The 20,222-nt window shown below is 49.6% G+C and overlaps 1 protein-coding gene across 1 annotated transcript; it reads right to left on the bottom strand.

Annotated features, from left to right (window-relative positions):
* Positions 1–4,452: 4,452 nt before the first annotated feature.
* LOC146757585 (uncharacterized) lies at positions 4,453–6,647 on the bottom strand. The gene is made up of 8 exons (XM_085520765.1): positions 6,565–6,647; positions 6,394–6,450; positions 6,171–6,227; positions 5,974–6,033; positions 5,829–5,893; positions 5,548–5,623; positions 5,301–5,347; positions 4,453–5,147 (listed from the first exon to the last, which is right to left on the bottom strand). Exons 1-8 carry the CDS (start codon positions 6,634–6,636, stop codon positions 4,946–4,948), a joined length of 636 nt encoding a protein of 211 aa, XP_085376891.1. The 5' UTR covers positions 6,637–6,647; the 3' UTR covers positions 4,453–4,945.
* Positions 6,648–20,222: the final 13,575 nt, after the last annotated feature.

Below are 20,222 nucleotides of genomic sequence, written 5' to 3'. Positions count from 1 at the left end.
GGAGGAGCTATCCCCCTTGCACCCGGCGCTGCGCAACGCTGGAATAAACATACCTGCTTTACAACCCATCTCTGCATTATAGAGTTTGATTCCGCAAGTCAACCCAAAGACTTACGGCAGCGCCAACACAGCAGGCAGAAACGCGACGTGCTCCTGACTGCCCGCACTGTTCAAAGCTCCCTCCCTCTCCCTCCGTCCGCCCTATTACGGCAGCCCTTCAAAGCAACCAACACAACCACGCCAAACCGCAGCCCGGACTCGTCCCGCTCACCGCAATCCAGACCCACTCCATCCGTACAAACCTTCATCCACGCCCACTGCCCCAGCCCAACACGGCACCGAGGCGTGCGGATCCATTGGCACCAATTCCAGCGGGGAGTCCTCATTCACAGCCCCGGAACAACAACGCACACCAACACGGCTGGGGCCGGCTCAGGCTCTGCCTCCAGGCTTTTGGCTCCACTTCGGGTGCGGCCCGCAGCGCCATGTTGGGGCCTTGGGGGCGGCTGTTGGCGGCCCTCAGCCCACAAACCTCTTCCGCTCCCCCGGCGCTTCGCTCCGCTCCCTCCGCCGTTCCCCCCCCTCCGCCCCACGCCACCAGGTGAGGCCGCTCCGGTTTCCATTCCCCCTTCCCCCCATTATCCGCAATGGGTCCGTGCCGTAACCCGCTCCCCCTGGGAAACGCGATCCGCTTCACTGGCGTTCCGCCCTCGCTTTGGTTCCTACGGCCTACAGAGCCGGAGGAAGGCGATCCCGGGGAGGGAGAGGGGTGGGGACATGTCAGCTGTGTCTCCACGGAGGGCTGTGTCCCCCCCCCCCTACAGGTGGAGCTGCTGCTGCTGCTGCTCGAGTACCCCCGTGAAGCATGCGGGGTCCCGGGGGGGTCCCGGCGGTATACGAGGCTCTACTGGAGCTGCTGACTCTGCCCCACAACCCTCCGGGTCACCCCCGGGCTCTGCTCCTTCTGGCCACCGTCACCGTCCTATTGGCCACCGGCACGGGGCGGTCCGTGGGTGTCGTTGCCCCCTTTGTGACCCTCCTGCTGCAGGAAGCCGAGGGGGTGAAGCAGGGGGGGGCCCGGAGGCAGCAGCTGAGTGTCTGCGGGAGCTGCTGAGGGGCAGGGGGACCCCCCCAGGATGTTGCTTTGTGGGGCTCGGAGGTCCCTGCTGGGTCGCTTGGCTGTAGCCTCTGCCATTCAGCCCCTGGTGCTGCTGCTGGTGGAAGGTGAGAAGCTTTGGGGGGGGATGAATCTTGGGGGGGGGGAGGGCTCTGCATTGGTACTGGGGAGGGTCTGGGGGCTGAATTTGGGTGATGGAATCCCAGGGATCATCACGTTGGTACTGGAAGGGATCAAGGGATCCATTGGAATCCCATTATGGGGGTGGGGGGGAATCCAGGGGATCTTTGTATGGATGGAGGATCTCACCCCCCATCTCTTTTCTTTCTCATCAGATCCTGTTGAATCCTGCCGTGCTGATGGACCAGATCCTGGAGCTTCTCCTATGTCTGCAGGTGACTCCTTCCACAACCTGCTGCCAGATCCCGGCCTCACACTGTGATCCACTGGGTCCCAACAGCCCTGGGCAGCCTCGTGTCACCGTGGGGCTGAGCTCCTCTGGATCCCAGTGCACCCCTTACCCTTCTAATGCACCTCCCTGCCATGCAGCCCTTACAGACCCCAGGGGTCCCGGTGTTGTCACATCACTGGATGCTGGGGATCCGCTCCGCATCGCACTGCTGGATCCCAAAGGACCCCCTGGCAAAGCACTGCTGGATCCCAAGGATCCCCTTGGCACAGCACTGTGGGATCCAGACCCCAAGGATCCCCCCCATGGCACAACTTCCAGGGCTCCCAATGATGGAGCACCTCAGGATCCCAGGGGGGACCCCTGTAGCAGCCCCTCGGTGGATCCCCTCCCCCCACTTCCACGCCACCTCCTTGCTAACTCCTTCCTCCTGACTCCGCAGCCCAGGCCCAGCTGCTGTGGGTGCTGAGGGACTCCGAGAAGCCCCCCCGAGCTCTTCCCCTATTCTAACCCAACTGCTGCCCTCTGCAGAGTTGGCATTGCTCCATGCTGCTCTCTGGGGGTCCCAGGGGGGTCTTTGCCCCATCCCTGCGTCCTTCCAACACCACTTGGCTTCCTTAGCCCAGCACCCAGCTCTGCCCCCCTCCCTGCGCCTCTTCTTCCTCCTCTGCCTCGGGACCCCCCCCTCGCCCCCCTTACCCCCCCATTTGGCCGCCAGCCTCTTCCCCATGTTCTCCGAACCCCCCCGAGCTTCTCCTGTCCCCCTTAGGGCTGGCAGCCGCTGCTTGTTCTGGGGGAGGGGATGAAGGGCAGTGGGGCAGTTGTTGGCTCCGGGCTTTGGTGGTGGGGTTGGCAGCTTGGGGGGGTCCTCCCGGTGTTTTCTGCCGGGCTCTGGTGGCCTTATCTAAACACTTGGGGGGCAGCGGGACCCCCCATCGAGTTGGTTACAGCCGCCACCTCTTTGCTGCTGCGCTGTCCCCATTTCGCACCCCAGATCTTAGAGGCCGCGGGGGGGTTCGGGGGGTTGGGGGAGGCTCTGGGCGCCGCTTTGAGGCAGGGGGTGCTGAGCACTGCCTCCCCCCTGCTGCCCCACGGAGCTCCTCCGTGAAGCCCACACAGCGTCGGGGGGGGCGACATCGACGTCGGCAACCGGGCTGCGCTTCACGCCGCTTTAACGACCGCTTTGGGTCCCCCCAAGCTGGGCACCGTGTTGGCCGCCCCCCCGCTCCGCCTTCCCCCACCTCGGGTAAGCACGGAAGGGGGGGGTCGGCTCTCAGCCTCTGCTCTGTCCCCCCTCCTTTCCGCCTCCATCACCTCCCCGACCCCCCCCCCCCGCCGCTCCGCCCCCTTTCGGTGCCCCCGGGATCCCAGTGGTTACAGGAGGGCTTTGGCACGATGGGGAGCCCCGGGGGGGGGGGTTACTGCTTTGCCTCCGTTCGGAGCCCGACGACGCGACCCCCCCTCATCGCCTCCACGTCCTGCCGCTGCTGCTGCAGGTGGGGGGGGGCTCAGGGCCGCTCGGTGCGGTTGGGGTCGGGGGGAGCAGAATTAAGGCTCACCCTGCACCCCTCTCGCTCCCCCCCCCCACCCCCCCCCCGTCCTCCCGGTCAATGCCCTCCCTGATAGCAACCCCAGTGATACCCCAACATCGCTCCTAACATCGCTCCCCAACATTACTCCAACGTTATCCCAACAGCATCACACCAGTGTCACCCCAACACATCCCCAATGTCACCCCAATACCACCCCAATGTCACCCCAATGTCATCCCTACGTCACCCCAATGTCACCCCAACAGCATCACTCCCGACGTCACCCCAGTGTCCTCCCAATGACTGACCCCCAGCTCACTACAGCCTCCCTTTGTGAATTATAGGGAGCAATAAGACCCTCACTACCCCATAGCAGATCAATCCATGCCCCCACTTGGTGTTGTCTGATGGCTGTTTGCTGGCTGGCTCTTGCTCCATTCAACCACCACTGTCTGGGCCCATCCTCCAGTCAGTTCCTCACCCAGCACAGAGTGCACCAATGCATGCCAATGACCCCAAATGATCCGAAATCCCCCCAAGTGACCCTAAAATGACCGTAAAATGATTCCATAAGTGCCCCCAAATGGGCTGCAGCTTCCGCAGGAGAAACCCATGGCGGATGGTGTGGAAGGCTTTGCTGAAGTCAGTGCAGACCAACAGACACCAACAGCCTCAGCTGTCACCTCCCCCAGCACTCATGGATGGATCCCATCCGGCCCCATGGACTCGTGGTGCTCCAGGTGGAACAGCAGGACTCTGTTTCCTCTTGAATCGTGGGGGTTTGCTCTGCTCCCCATCCCAGACAGCCAAGTCAGAGAGCAGAGAACCCATCAAGAGCCTTTTTGTCCCCCATTTTCCCTTCACATCCCTTACCCACTGCAGCCTTCGCTTCCCTGAAGCTGCTCTCCCCATACACTGCTGGAAGGAGCCTTAAAGCCACAACTACCAGCCCTGGGGCTCAGGGTTTGGTGACAGGGATGCCTCATTGGGCATTGGGGTGCATCTAAAAGGGCTTCAATCTTTGGTTCTTGGGTTCAGGCCTTTGAGAGGGGTTCATCCTTTGATTCCTTGGGGTTATACACTTTTCTGACCCATTTGGCATCAGGGTTCTGCTTTTAGTTGCCCTTTCTCCCCCGTTTTCCATCTCTATCCCCCTCCAGGGCTCCATAGCAGAGACACTTTGCTGCAGCCTTCATATATAAACTTCATATATAATCTTCATGTATGAACTTCATATAAAAGCAGAAGAGAAGCATGCAGACCAAGCAGCATCTGAGTGCAGAATGGATGCTGCCCATCCCATCTCTCTTCCTATCTATGTCTGCTCTCACTCTGTGCTTTTCAAGGGGGGAATCTTTCCCCATCTCCAAAGCAAAGGGTCCCAAACTCCAAAGTGAGGGGAATAATAGATATGGATTTTATTGAGGGCTTTCTTAACAACTAACAACAACCAATTGGGGGTAACATTGGCTAATGGGTTAATATGGGCTAATTACAATTAGAGGCCGTTCTTATAGGCCATGGCTGCTCTGATGAGCCATAGAATGAAAGACGACCAAGAGTAAAGACAGAAGAAAGGGAAGGAGGGACAGAGAGGCAGCAAAGCGAGGCGGTTCAGCGCTGGTAGATCCATTCACATCCTGCTGTCGGGTGCGGATCTTCAGTCTGATGGGCCATCAGAGGTTTGTTGTTTGACAGCAACTCCCGATGACAGTCCAGACTGATTTCCAACAAATCCAACGTGGTGGCACTCAGCCGCCTGCCATCACTGCCCCACTGCTGTGCCTGGGGGCAGGAGCACAGGAGAGGCCCCTTCCGTGGGGACAGAGCCCTGTCCCATGCCCCAGCATGCAGCCCCGAGCTGGGAGGGGTTACTGAGCTGGGTGGTCAGATGGGCAGCAGCCCATCAGAGACCACACGCAGGGTCCTGCTTGCAAAGTACGCCACGGAAGCGTACATTGGCTGGGGCAGCACCCGCAGCAGGAGCCGATAGAGCAGCTCCTGGTCATAGTGCTGGGCGTAAAATAGGGCAGAGCCCAGCACAGCGATGAGCAGCAGCTGGAGGCAGACGAAGATGAGGCAGATGGTCCTGTGGGGTGAAAGAGGGTCGGGAATGAGGCGTCTGTGCCCCATGGCAGCACAGCCCCATATGGTGCCAAAGGGGCTGCAGAGGGGTCCAGGCCATCAGCACATTGATGGGAACCCAGCTGCTGTTGGCAAAGAGCAATGAGGGGATACTCACTGCATCCAGAAGGAGAACCCACGTCTCCTCGCCCGCTCCTTCTTCTCCTGTAGGTGAAGATGGGGCAGAGATGGAGGTCAGGGTCTGCTGCACAGCAGGGGGATCATGCAGGACTCGGGAGCCCAGCAGCACAACAGTGCTGTAAGGAGCCCTGTCCTCAAGGAGACCCCATTGCATGGGGAGACCAGTGTTGGATGGGGAGACCCCTGTTGGATGGGGTGAGGGTGCTGTGTGTTCTGCTCCTTACCAGCTGTACTTCCACGAGCTCCGGCAGCACAGCCCCAGGCTCACGCTCCACCTCCATCTCCATCTGATGCTGCTGCCTGTGGGCAACAAGGCTTGGTTGGAGTCTATCACCACAGGGGGCTCCCAAACACTGTGTGCCCTCCCCCCAGGGCTGGGATGGGGCTGCTCTGCCACACCGTGCAGGAACCAGAGCCCCATCTCCAGCAGCACTGCAGTCCCATTGCTGCCCCAGGTGTGTCAGAGACCCCTGTGTGGAGGTGTGGGGTGCAGGATCCCACTCACCAGGCACCCTCCAGCTCCAGCTCCTCCCGCTCCTCTCGCAGGCGCTGTTTCTCCCTGCGCAGCACCTGGAAGACAAAAACATGAGCTCCAGGTCCACAACATGGGGGTGGGCAGACCCACCCCTCCCCTCAACCCACCACCCTACCTCGATCTCCATTGTCTGAGCCTTCAGCTGCTCTTCCAGCTGGGCAATGAGCTGCTTCTCCTGCAAGACAACGCGTGTGCCATGAGGGGTGGCTGTGTTGGGTCCCATGGACCCGAGGGATTGGGACCGAGGTCCTCCTGCACAGCCAGAGGCGTGAGGATGCTGAGCTGTGAGGACGAGCCCTCACTGCCCCCTACCTGCTCCAGCTCCTCTTTACGGGCAGCCGTTCTTTCAGCCCTTATTTGCTGGGCATTCTGTGGGAAAGGAGAAGAGCAGCGGCTGTCAGGGCACCGGTGCTCCCATGGGGCTCCGTCCCCTCCTGCCTCCTCCATCGGGGCAAGCAGGACCTGCAGGGCTGGAGCTGCAGACCCACATGAGGGGACTTCTCCCACCCCACACCACACAGCAGCATCTCCTCACCTTCAACAAAGACTCCCTGGCTGTGGCCGTGCGGTTCTCCATGATCCGCTCATGAGCCTGTGGGAGGGGAAAGGAGCAGCGTTGTCCCCCGGCCCTTTGCTGCCATGCCATGGGCAGGGTGCCCTCCAGCCGGCAGCTTGGCCCTTCTGTGCCCGTCCATTCAGTGCTCACCTGCTCCAGCTCCTGCAGCAGCTCCACGCGCTGCAGCGCTGTTAATGTTCCACTGGCAAACTGGGCCCGCATTGCTGCACCACTCGCACAGCTCCTTGCAGGACCTGCACCGCCTGCAGAATGGGGCCGGCAGCTTCGGTGCTGACCCACTGCACCTGCCCCACCCCAGCGGGGCTTCTATGAGGTCAGCGTGTCATTGTGATGTCACCTTGAAGGTCACAGAAACAGAGCATGGTTTGTGCTGGAAGAGTCCCTGAAGGTCATTAAGAACCAGAGAATGGTTTGTGTTTGGGATGGAGGCTCCTTGAGGATCAAAGAACCAGCTTGTGTTGGAAGGGTCGTGGAAGGTCACAGGACTGTAGGATGGTGTGGATGGAGGTGTTCCTTAATGAAAATGGAAGTATAGAAGGGTTTGTGGGGGAGGATCCTTGACAATCTTAGCACTGCAAGGAGGGTTTGTGTTGTAAGAGTCCGTGGAGATCTGAGGAAATACAGAACAGGTTGGTTTGGAAGGGTTCTGGAGGATCAAAGAAGCATGAAGTGGTTCTTAGTGTTCTTGAGGGTTGTTTTTAGGTTTGGAGTTTGGGTTTGTGTCTATGTTGGGTTTGGGTTCTTGAGGGTTGTTTTTAGGTTTGGAGTTTGGGTTTGTGTCTCTGTTGGGTTTGGGTCATTTATGGTTACTTTTAGGTTTGGGGCCTGTGTTTGTGTCTCTGTTGGTTTGGGTTCTTGAGGGTTGGTTTTAGGTTTGGGGTTTGGGTTTGTGTCTATGTTGGGTTTGGGTTCTTTAGGTTGTTTTTAGGTTTGGGGTTTGGGTTTGTGTCTATGTTGGGTTTGGGTTCTTTAGGTTGTTTTTAGGTTTGGGGTTTGGGTTTGTGTCTATGTTGGGTTTGGGTTCTTTAGGTTGTTTTTAGGTTTGGGGTTTGGGTTTGTGTCTATGTTGGGTTTGGGTTCTTTAAGGTTGTTTTTAGGTTTGGGGTTTGGGTTTGTGTCTATGTTGGGTTTGGGTTCTTGAGGGTTGGTTTTAGGTTTGGCGTTTGTGTTTGTGTCTATTGTGGGTTTGGGTCATTTAGGGTTACTTTTAGGTTTGGGGTTTGGGTTTGTGTCTATATTGGGTTTGGGTCATTTAGGGTTACTTTTAGGTTTGGGGTCTGTGTTTGTGTCTCTGTTGGGTTTGGGTTCTTGAGGGTTGGTTTAGGTTTGGGGTTTGGGTTTGTGTCTCTGTTGTGTTTGGGTTCTTGAGGTTTGTTTTAGGTTTGGGGTTTGAGTTTGTGTCTGTGTTGGGTTTGGGGTAGGGTTGTTTTTAGGTTTGGGGTTTGGGTTTGTGTCTCTGTTGTGTTTGGGTTCTTGAGGTTTGTTTTAGGTTTGGGGTTTGGGTTTTTGTCTCTGTTGGGTTTGGGTTCTTTAGGTTGGTTTTAGGTTTGGGGTTTGGGTTTAGGTCTCTGTTGGGTTTGGGTTCTTTAAGGTTTTTATGTTTGGGGTTTGGATTTTGTTTTCGTGGGTTTGGGTTTGGGTTCTTGAGGGTTGTTTTTAGGTTTGGGGTTTGGGTTTGTGTCTCTGTTGGGTTTGGGTTCTTGAGGGTTGGTTTAGGTTTGGGGTTTGGGTTTGTGTCTCTGTTGGGTTTGGGTTCTTTAGGGTTGGTTTTAGGTTTGGGGTTTGGATTTGTGTCTATGTTGGGTTTGTTTTAGGCTTAGGCGTTCGATTAGGGTTAGGGTTTGGTCTAGTGTTTGGGATAGCGTTTGGGTCAGGTTTAGGGTTGTGAATCATGAGAGCAGCTGTTTTATGTTTTGCGGATAGCCTCTTGCACAACTTGGGCAGATACAGCCTGAAGGACAAAGGGCTGGCATTAATGTCAGCTCAGGAACAGAACTGGGAGGTGGCCACAGAGTTTGCTGTCAAGGGAAGATTAGAAAGTAGAAATGTGCTGGTGTTGAAGATAAGATGGCAGAACAGATGCCTCAGGTGGATGTAACATCAGCGGGAACCGCCCTGGGCAGCCTCCTTTAAAGGGTTGGGCATTTACAGCAAGAATGGCTATTAGCATTCATCCCACCACCATCAGAAATGTTAATTAATGCTTGGAATTTCTGCCCATGTTCTTGGAATGAATGACCACAGAAAGGCTATGCCTATCAATGGAATGTATGACCACAGATAGGCTATGCCTATCAATGGTATCAATGGTAGCCTATTGATAGGCTATGCCTATCAGTGGAATGAATGACCACGGATAGGCTATGCCTATCAATGGAATGAATGACCATGGATAGGCTATGCCTATCAATGGAATGAATGACCACGGATAGGCTATGCCTACCAGTGGGTAGTCACTGCTTGTCTGGGTGTGTGGGTTGATGCAGCGATCCCCATGCACCCAGCCCCGCAATAAAGGGAATAGAACCCATTGGCGTGTCACATTCCTGTGTTGGTTTTCTCAGCTTCACCATGGCCATGGCTTTAGGGTCATTTATGGGTCATTTGGGGTCTTTTGAGGTCATTTGGGGGGATTTGGGGTCACAGATCAGCTTCCAAAGCCCCTTATTTTAAAGGAGATGCCACTATCCAAAGAGAGGAGTTGTTGAGCTTCTTTTACCTCAACTGGTTAGCTGTATAGGAAGAAACAATAATTAACATGTGTTACATATACACATACCTATATACGTATATATACATGAAATCACTGACAGCACTCCCCCAGCATCAAATTCCCTTGTGGTACACACTGGACGTCCCTGTGTTTCTCCAGCACCCACCGAGTGCACCCAGCTCCCTGGGGAAAAGCAGTTCCACGGAGAGGTTTGTCCTTTCCAGAGGCTGGAAAGACCCAGACTGCTTCTCCCAACATGTTCTTTACATGCACTACAGGGACCTCATCTCCCTCTGCAGTATGCAGGGGGATGGATTGGCTAGGACCATCATGATTGACAGATCCTCTAGTATTGACCAACCAAGTGGCTTCTGCCCAATGCTTCTCTCAGTGCTTCAATGTTCCACCATCCACTGCTTTCAACATAGCTTTCAACAACCCATGGTATCATTCAACCTTACCAGAGGCTGGTGCGTGGTAGGGGATACGATAATCCCACTCAATGCCATGATCTTTGGCCCAAGTATTTATAAGGGAATGTTTAAAAGGAGACCCATTATGAGATTCAATTCTTTCTGGGGTGCCATGTCGACACAGGACTTGTTTCTCAAGACCCAGTATGATGTTTTGGGCGGTAGCATGGGGTACTGCGTGTATTTCAAGCCACCATGGCAAGCGCATAACACCATTGTGAGATTGTGGCGAGGTGATATAATCAACCTGCCACGCCTCCCCATATTTGTCCTTCTGCCATCACCCTTTCCCCCAGAGAGGTTTCATCCTCTTGCTTAAACATGGCACACGTGTCAGTCACGAATAACCTGTGCAATAGCGTCCATAGTTCAGTCCACCCCTCGGTCTCCACCAAACTTACATGTCATGCCTCTTCCTTGATGGCCTGAGGTCTCATTGGCCCATCGGGAAAGAAACAATTCAACCTTGTTCTGCCAGTCCAAATCTATTTGAATCACCTCAAATCTTGCTGCTTGATCTACCTGATGTGAAGGATGAGAGAAGGGCCCCACAGTGAGGGAGAGAAAGAAACTCACAGAAACTGGGACGGGGGGGTGGGGAGGAAGGGTAGTCTGGTAAAAGAAGAATGGGGAGTGCAGACACTGGGTGTGGAATAACAAGGGGGATGAAGGCCATAAAGATAAGGATGAAACAGCCCAAGTACAGTGAGGTGACTGGATGTCCACAGGGCAAAGTGGAACCAGTTTTGGGGGGGGGCCCTCCTGCAGGGTTGAATGTGTGCTAATGGGGTCTGAGGAATGTCATGAATATGTATCCCAATTCCTGCCAACTACTGATGATGTATTAGTTCAGCCTACATCTGTAGCACGCTTTCTCCTGACCGTGTGCAAGTGAGGTGGAGCCATCCCCCTTGCACCAGGGTGTGTGCGCATCACTCATGAAACATACCTGCTTTATAACTACTTGGTGGTTATGGAGTTTGATTCCGCAAGTCAACTGCACTGTCAGGTGAGTTGTCAGTTCTCAGCTCAGGTGAGCCCAGTGAGCTGAGAGCATTGATGTAGGTGAGAACTGCTGAGCTGCAGGCTGAGGTCACTCTGTGAGCTCTGCACTGAACCAGCATCTGCTGGGAAGGGAAACTGATGAGCTGTGCATGTGCCTTTTCACTGTCCTGCTTGGCTGGTGACACTCGGTTTTGTGCAAAGCCAGTGAGGGTTCCACAGGGCGATTCAAGCCAAACACATTTACAGTTGAGTGACAGACAATGTGCATTTGGACTTCCAGAATTCTGCCTTAACAACACTTTCAAACCAAGGCATCTAGTATTTCAAGATGACTACTGCTCAATGCACCGGGCGTGGAATTCTTCTTCCAAGCCATGCCCGATACCATCAGTCCTGCTGAGGTTTCCTGTGCAGAGTTGTCTGTTTCCTAATTACTGTGCCTACTCTGCAAGGAGTAAAACCATGCTAACCGTATGGTCAGAAAAAGAAGTTGGAAGGAAGAAAAGAACTCCAAGTAACTGTTTCTGCCATTCACCTCTTGTAACTCAGTGCTGGGGTTGCTGACACAATACAAATGAATGCTGGTGACAGATTAGGGCATTCCTAGAGAAGAATCACACTGCTCTGTGTTTGGTATTTCTGTTTGCCTCACTTGTTTTCAGCACAACTTGATATCTCTGTTTAAAATAAAACTGTATCCCAGTGTACCAGATTCTGTGCTCATCTGATAGAATCCATCAGGAGCACCAGAAAACAGGCCCTTACTGGATATATTTAGGTGACTAAACAAGAGGGACACACACTGGCATCCCAAAAGGAAGGTCTTCCACACCAAAGAAAATACAAAACCTTTCTGGTATCTTCCTTCAGAAAGTAAAGAAGTTACGAACTGGGTCGTTTCAGACCATGCAGGCTTCAGCACCTGGGAAGCCTCTGTTATTAGAGGAGGAAAGGGCTCATGCACCTGAATAAGAGCCATGACTTTCAGGACAGCAGCCACTCCCGTTCTTCTCCATCCAAAGCTGTCATTTAGCTTTCACTGCGTCTATTTCATGCAGCCATTCATTAGTTCTGCACTGCAAAGAATGTAGATCAAGGGAACCAATCTAATGTCCTTAATTTCCTGATGAGAAATCTCTCTCAGTCTCTTGCAATAGCACTGATCACCTGGAGCAGAGGAAATTAAAGCGCAGAGGAAAAAGTTCCTCGGGTGGCAAAAGTTGAATCACAGCGTCACCTGCTGGAGACCGACATCTCGAGGGAAGCAGGATGGATGTTGCAGCCAAATGTGCTCCTCCACCACTGGTTTGCTGAGACGTACCCATGAGCACCACACATCTGTGCGGTCTGTCTGTCCATAGAGCTACAAAGGCAGAAGCAGAACATCTAAATGGTTTGTTGTGGTTGTGTGTTGTGACTGATATCAGTCCTTGGATCTGTTAGACTTCACAGTTGGGTTCAGAGTTTTCACAGCTCATCCTGGCTTTCTGGTGCTCCCTGCACAGTGACACCATCCCTTCTGACCCCTTCTGTCACCCCTTTTAGTCCAACTGATTGTGATTTGCATGTAACTCCTCCATGGTGCTTCCAAATTCCTAACCGAGTGGGAAACGAGCCATGGGACCCATCTAATATCTGTTAGATGTGGCCGCAAAATAAATCTATCATCAAGCCCTTTGCACTGATGCTTTTCAGTGTAATTCCTAGCATGGGTTTGTTTACCTTTCCTTGAGCCTGCAGGTCATTTCTAGCAGTAACAATGCTTACTGCAGGTCACTCAACAACACCACGTTATGACTATGGGTCTTACTTGAAATCCATTCCTGACCAGTATGTGGCCACAGAACAGCCCTGGAATTTGCTACTTCTTTCACTTGACACCAGAGGGAGTGCTGTATCATTACATGCAGCAAAGACCTTGGCTACTGCTAAAGCAATGGCTGGAAAGAATTACCATCACCTCTGGTCTCCTTTATCACGCAGGCCATCTCTCTGATTAAAATACAACAGAGAAAGAAAAATGAAAAGATCAAAAAACAATTACAGAATCACAACGAAAAGATTCAATAAGAACCAAAACTTACCTCGTGTCTCTGCTGTAAGCACAACCATGTGTGACAGAAGCCTCATAGGCATCAAGGGACTGGTCAAGAAAACAAGCGCTGGTTTTGATTTGCTCTTTGCACAGCGTCCAGAAGAACTGTGCACATCTCTCTCCATTGCTCCTTATGCCTTCCAAAACACCTTCAGCAAGTCTCGTCATTGTTTCTGCCATTGTTGGGTCCTGTATGAAATGACGTGCACGTTGAGGGTAAACATGAAAACACATGGAACTCCAGTCAACTCCGTTCCCCTAAGGATTAAATGTGAAGCAGCAAATGGTTTGACCGCGTATCACAGCAGACTCTGTACAGAGGATACTACTTGTGTTACAAAAGAGACTGAACAACATCAGCACAGGGCCTTATCAACACTGACTGCACAAAGAGACTGGGAAGTGAGGGCTCATGATACTCTGACGGTATATGGAGCTGCCTCTGGTTCTAGAGGAAACCCCGTTTCAGTCAGTGCTGCCTACGCTGTCCTGTGCAGATGCCCGAAGTCACGTGCAGCAAAAGCATTTACAGATCTCAACTTGAACCTTCAGATCTCCATTCAGGTGAGGTCCAGCAATGCTCATTTTCATCATAAACTGTACAGAAATATTACTTCAGAACCAAACTTTACAGCGTGATCATTTCAAATAGCTCCTCACTGGCAAGAGGAACAGCAATTGAGTCTGTGAGACATTTGGCAGAGCACAAAGCCAAAATCCCCATGCTGCTTTGTCACACTTTGCCATCAATCTCAGCTCACCTCACACATACAGTGAACAAAAACCTGTTTCCTTCCCTACCTCATAGTCTGCTAAACACGCTGATGAAAACGTATTTCCTGAGATGCTCAGACACTGCTGCAACAGCGATCGCATGTGTGTGTAAAAGTGTGTTTTGATACACAGTGCAAAAACATCAAACATGATCTTGGGAAAGTTCAGCTCATGAGAAGTGGTTTCTTCTTGCTGTATTTCTCCATCTCTGCATTATGAATTTATCCTTTGCAAAGACAGCCAAGCTTCCATCCTTCGTACACCCTGAAAATATCCCCTTTGTATTTGTACTTCACATACAAAACACGCAACTTTGTCAGACTGTATTTGCAAACACTCACTCATCAGGCCCTGTAGAGGTCAAAGAATTATCACACCCTAGGCAGATTTTTAAGCTTTACACAGGTTTGCATGCAAAGCGGAGATTCATCGTGTGAGCTCAACCACAAGACCAACACCAGTGCCTACAAACCCTTCAGAGAATGAAGGAAAGCAGTACAAGTAGAACTCCTGAACACCGCATTGATTTCCATGCCTTGGTGCCCCTGGAGAGATGGAAGGAAAGGCTTTCAGTCTCACATAGTATGATCTGTCATAAGTCATTCACTGAAACTTCAAGATCCAACAGAGACATTAAAGTATTTTCAATTGGGTTTGAGCATCTCTGTAGAAAAAAAAATAATAAAATAATCAGTTATGTACAGTGTTACACATAAAATACAACAGTGTTACACATACAGGTAATAAAAGGCTGAAACTTGCAAGCTGAGACTGGACATGACACTTTCCCTTCAAAATGATGGCTCTATTTTACAAGTGGCAAATCAGCCATTGCATTTGACTGCTGGGATTAGTACTGCATTAGTAACTGTTGTTTGGCTTTCATTGCTCTATCCAAAGTCTACACTAAACAGGCTGACTTTTCCCATTCTCAAAATCAATCAATACATACGTGAATCTGAAAACACATGAAGCAGAGCAAATTCCAGTCCCTCTACCTTCTCCTGGATGTGGGTTCTTCCAGCAGACTGAGGCTTCTGACCGTCCTTGCTTCCTTCTCCTCTTTGGAGTTTGCTCAGGTGCTCATCTGAGATCCAATCCTTAAGGGCAGTCAGGAGCCCATCAACTTCAGAATTCGGTGGTAGTTGTAATATAGTCGCATCATCAGCTATTTCAGCTTTCAACTTGATGATCTTCCAAGCCAAAACCTGAGCAGATGGGCATGCACCAGAGCACATCAGTTCTGCTCATTATCCACTGAATGATGCATGATATGTCAAACAAATAAGAAGTAGATACAGACACCCCATAAAATTCAAAAGATGGTCCTAGCAGCAAGCTTTATTTTCTCTGCCCACTTCCCCCTCATAGAATCTATTCTTTCTCCAACTAATTAACTCATGAAACAAATGAAATTAGAAAAGTTTCCTTATTTCAACAGGTATGCAGAGAATGTTCCATTGCTGAATGGCTTTTGAGTGAATTTCCCACCTTGCCCAACTCTTACTTGATCCCTTCCTGATGCTGCCCTCACTTCCTCCTGCATGAAAGGTGTCATCTGTTGTGCCACTTCACCAGTATCCTTACGCATCTCTGCCACTATAAACTGATATTTACACTACAACAAAACAGAACAAGGAATTCTGTTTTTCTTCTGACCTACAAAGGAATCTTGTCCAGATAAGAAAACACCTTACCTTCAGGATAGATGAAACAAGCCTCTGCTGTCCTTATCTATTGATTTGAGTACTTCTTCCCTAGAATCCCATCATTTACCTGAAATAAAAGAAAAATACTCAAATATCTGTGTACAGAAAACTCGATTTTTTTGGTAAACAACACTCCGAAATCCTTTGACGGAGTTCCTGAGCAGCAGAGTGATTAAACCAACAACTGCTTTACCCTTTCTCTTCTTGTAAACAAGTGACAGAACAGTAGAGACCATGCTGCAAAAATGCCTCAAGAACTCAGAAACAGAGAGGGGGAAAGTAATTGACTGCATTCACACCCTTCCTGTCACAGAAAAACCAAGTCATCAGCTTTGCAGACATCCCGTTCAGACAACCAGCAGTGTTAACTCAGACTTGGAGAGTTACTGATCATAGGAAATAATTCCTCTCGACGGATTTCTTATGGATTCATTTGCTTCCTCAAGGTCATCCTGACATTCGGCAATTTCCTTCAGCAGCATTTCAAGCCTTTTCACTTCTGCATCCTTCTGCTGTAGAAATATCACATTCCAAACAGGATGAACCAGATCATTTTAGAAACAATTACAAGCCAAGTTGCATTTTAGTGTTAAAAGGATCTGATAAGCTTCAATTTCCGTGTTTCAAGTACATTAAAGAAATAAGCATTAAACCTGGTAAACACAGCATGGCTTCAGATAAGGACCACCAAGTGAAAGGGCAAGTAAAGCAATAAGCGTCCTTACATTACCGCACCTCTTTCAGATTATCCAGAGAGGCTTCTTGCTCCATCAGAGCTTCTTCTCTTCCATGGAGCTGCAAAAATCAAGGGGAAAATGTTGAAATAGCTCCAAAACCTGTTCAATTTTCACTTAATGCCAATTTGGCACTATAAAAAAAAAAAAAAAAAAAAAAGGTTGTTGACTGCTATACCTTTGAAGTAGTATCACTCCATAAAATGATGTACTGTTTTCCTCTGAAATCTCTCTCTGAAATCAGTTAATTCAAACACGGTTGGAGTTTTAGTAGCTGAAGCTGGATCCAGGTTTGGAAACAGCTGTGACTCCTTTCTCTCCCTGAGAAATGTAAGATCTGTGTCTCCCTTCCAGTGTTTGAAAAGACCTGAGGTGCAGTGAAAGGAGCCAGAGAGTGTTTCTTCTGCTGCGTTTTATTCCTCACAGAGTGAAAATAGTCACGTCTCAGAGGTGTGAGAATAATCCTATGAATTTTGTGACCAAAGCTTTTGTAAAGGCTTCTTTTTTACTCAGTGATGTTCCAAACACAGAGAAGTCTAAGTCTGTTACGCCCTTCAGACTTACAAGCCCAGCAAGCATACAAAAAACTTCTGCATAAGCGTTAAGAGCTTTATGTGTCAGCAAGCAAGCTTCCCATTCCTATTTGTGTACAGGTGCCTTATTACACTATTGACAGCTTTTCAGCCTAGAGGTCTGGCGTAGGTTTTGTGTTTCCAGAGAAAATAGTGTGTTGGTAATTTTATTAAGAGAGCCACGAGACAGATTTGGGAAGGGAGACGCATGATCCTCTCCCAAAAGGAAGGAGGCAGCAGTATTGCTGCCCATCAGTCCATACGGTATCAGCATCTGTTGGTTCCAAATGTCCTTTCCCCACAAAAAAGGCAACACAAAAATCAACTTGGTCTCTCCTTACCATCACCCTCTTCAGGTACGTATCCAGGCTTATTCTTATAACAGAAGAACATCGAAGGCAGCTTGAGAAAGCCAGCAAGAGCTCTCTGCTCTGGGATAGGTGCTGGTTCATCAGCAATTATAGCACCATCAGATGGAGGATTGTCTGATGGCACAGTCGTCATCTCAGCTTTGGACAGAAATTGAGCCAAACGTGAAGACTAAATTACTTCAGAACAACAGCAACAGTAACCCCACAGTGCCCTTATTTCTGAGCTGAGCTGTCTGCAGCAATGTGTACTACTGAATCACTGAGTAACTGTGAGGGTTTGACATCCCAGAAAACATTAACCAGCAACTGAAGAGGACTGGTTTCAAATTATTTGGGGGAAGTCTGTGCTTCTTACCAACTAACCTCAGTCTATTACCATGGTAGCTGTTACTGAAACTTTTACTGTTCAAGAAGTCATCCTTTAGTTGCATGCTCCTGAGACAACCAGAACACTGCTCTCAGTCTCTGAAATGTAACAGACAGGTGCATAACAAATATTATAGGTATTAGATATTTGAAACGCATGTAATTACACACCTGAACAACAGATACTAGCAGACTAGGTTGACATTGTGAGTTAGGATTCTGACAGGATCAACAGTTTTCATCACTTGCTTCATTTTGGACTAGGCATACAGAACAGCTAAAGAAAAAGACATTTTCGAGTAATTCTGAGTGGTCTTTGGAGTATCTACTTGCTCAAGTTTAAAGGAGAATCGCTGAAGAGAAGCTCTGGTATTAGTTTTGCTTGGATTCCGGCAGGCAGTGCATTAGGAGGCAGCATGATTGTTTCTCACCAAACAGATTATACAGTCCCATTGACCTTCCTGCCTTTTTAGCAAAGACAGATCCACATTTCTCTTGTGCAGTATTACGGCTGGCTTTGAAACTTGCAGCACATTCAGTAAGAGAGGGCCATTACTGTGTTTCCCACATAGCTGGATTTGGGCTTTGGCATGAAACAGTGCCACAGTGTAGCTGTAAGCAACACCACGGCATCTCTCCAAACAAGCTGTAGAGCAAGAATGACTTTGTCAGCTACTGACAGATCGGAGAAGCATTCATCAATGATCTTCATTAGGCAGTGCTTTCTTTGAAGACAGGGTTTGTGCACTTCTTGTGCTTCTGCCAACACACCATCATTCACAAACTCATCTGCCTTTCTTTGCCAAAGCTAAGCGACAGTATTTAGATTAATGAGAATCAGCTGGAATGCAAGTAACAAAAAGCATTTGGGGTAATGCAAGCTAGGAACCAACCTCGGCAAGATTCCAGTGTGAACCACATTCTTCATAGCTTCAAATGCTAGGAAAGCATCATCAGTTTTGCCTTCAACTGCATCCAGCACTGCAAGTGCTATACGTGCCTCTTCTTCATAGGCTGCAACCTGAAAGACCTACAAGCAAAGTGAAAAACAAGTGATACCTAACGTACACACTGATACTTGGAACAGCTGGTGCATGCCAACAGCCAGGAAGGAATCAGGTAGGAGAAAGTTAACAACATCGCTCATTTTCCTCTAAGACAAGAAAATACTTCTGGAAGAAAGTCGGTGCTCAGGGAGGTCAGTGTCATCCAAGCAGATACAGTTCTACAACTAAGAGAAGTTCTCAACAAATACTGTTTCCCCCTTCACCAGATACATTCTGATACTACCAAATCTCATCGTTAGCACAACCCAAAAGAAACCCAACAACAACAACTACAAAATAAATAAACAAACACAACAAAAAGCCCAAGCAATGTAAATGTGGCTCATTTCCAGCTGGGACAGACCTGCTTTCTTCAGCTTGTCAGGTATGATGCAATGTGTTGGTTCTAGGAGAAAAGCAATGCTGATAACACACCAATGTTTATAGCTCCTGCTAAGCATGTTGTGCACAGACAAAGCTGTTCTCAAGAAAGGATCCAAGGAGCTGGGAAAGAACAGAATTAGGACAGCTGGTTTACGCTGGCCAAAGGGGTGTTCTGTACAGTATGGCATGGTGCTTAGCCATCTTCTGGGTCTAACCACAGCCAAAAGCTTGTATATTGTCATATAACACCCTCTACTCTACTCTTAGATCAATCCATCTGCACCTGAATGTCCACATGATGGAAATGCTTGTAGAGAGGATCAGTCAGTTCAGGAACGTTTTTGTTCTCCCTGATGGTTTCCAAGCTAATCAGAAGTTTCTTTGCCCAATGTATTCCTTCTGGTCACAGAACAATTCAGACTAGCACCCTGTTGAAGAAAAGAAATAGAAGCTATCTCAACAAATCCAAATCAAGTGTTACCTTGTTTGGTTCTTACTGGTTTTTCCCCATGTGCCGGACTGTGTGCTCTGCTGATTCCCATTCCTGCCTGTTCATGCAGCAGGAACCAGTGTGCAGCAGTCTGGTATTTATAAGGCAGACTCTTCTAATGCAGTCTTCAAACAAGAATTTGCCAGCAGTTACTGTTAATTGTTTATTGCCTTCACCCAGGACTTGGAAAACCAAATCTAGAAGGAATTGCATTAGAAGACCATTAGTGGTCTAATGGAATAATCCATTAGTGGATTATTCCAGCTTGCAGTGCCCACATATTTGGGAAGCTTGCTTCATCACTTCATTCCTACCTTGGCAGTGAGTAGTTACAATTGCTTTATCTTTCTTGTGTAATCATAAATGTTTTAGAGCAAACAGCTGTGTCTTGTGTGCTTTCACAGTGCCAGTACGTGTGCTGGTGACCCACTTTGGAAGTCTGAAAGCAACTTTTAACTACAGCATAAGCTCTTAAAACTCAGAGGATCGAGGTGTACCAGCAATTTAATCTGGTGATATTATCCTCAGGATGATAGGAAAAAGACTGGACTAATGTGACACTGCCTGCTGTAAAACCAAGTTTCTGTAGAACTTCAAATACATTTATTAAAATCCCCTCTCCAAACCAGAAGCACATGATGTCTGTTCAGCCTTTTAATTTCACGTCTTGAAACAATCAAACCCAGCATGCCCCATAGTACCTCTGAGCATGTATTTCTGTGCTTCATGCTAATATGTTCCCAATGCAGCGTTTGCCCCCACACACCGTGTGCACACAGCCTCACCTGGCATAAACAGCTGTATGCGCACAGTGCTGCTGACTTCCCAGCACAGAATGCCCTACCACAAGGTCTAGCCTGGTTCCTTCCAAGCTGCTAAGAGCAGACATAAAACACGTGTTGTTTTAGTTTTGACCCTGTGTGTATAGTTATACAACTGAACACTTAGACAGCCAATAGGTAATGTAATGTAAATGTAAACACAGGGTATACAGATGCTTCATAGAAATGATTAATATGATAGAAGGATAAAGGGAAAATGCTCACCAACATTGA

The sequence above is a fragment of the Coturnix japonica genome, chromosome 20 (genome assembly GCF_054131305.1).
Source record: "Coturnix japonica strain WE chromosome 20, WE-NBRP24, whole genome shotgun sequence".
NCBI lineage: Eukaryota > Metazoa > Chordata > Aves > Galliformes > Phasianidae > Coturnix > Coturnix japonica.
This window is presented reverse-complemented; position numbering and strand designations above follow the sequence as displayed.

Bases quoted from the DNA above. Each gene is read 5' to 3' on its own strand.
- LOC146757585 (XM_085520765.1), bottom strand. From the start codon at position 6,636: ATGCGGGCCCAGTTTGCCAGTGGAACATTAACAGCGCTGCAGCGCGTG. The intron at 6,034-6,170 runs GTAGGGGGCAGT...GTTGTCTTGCAG, and splicing joins GTAAAGAGGAGCTGGAGCAG to GAGAAGCAGCTCATTGCCCA. The intron at 5,894-5,973 runs GTAGGGTGGTGG...TTTGTCTTCCAG, and splicing joins CTCAGACAATGGAGATCGAG to GTGCTGCGCAGGGAGAAACA.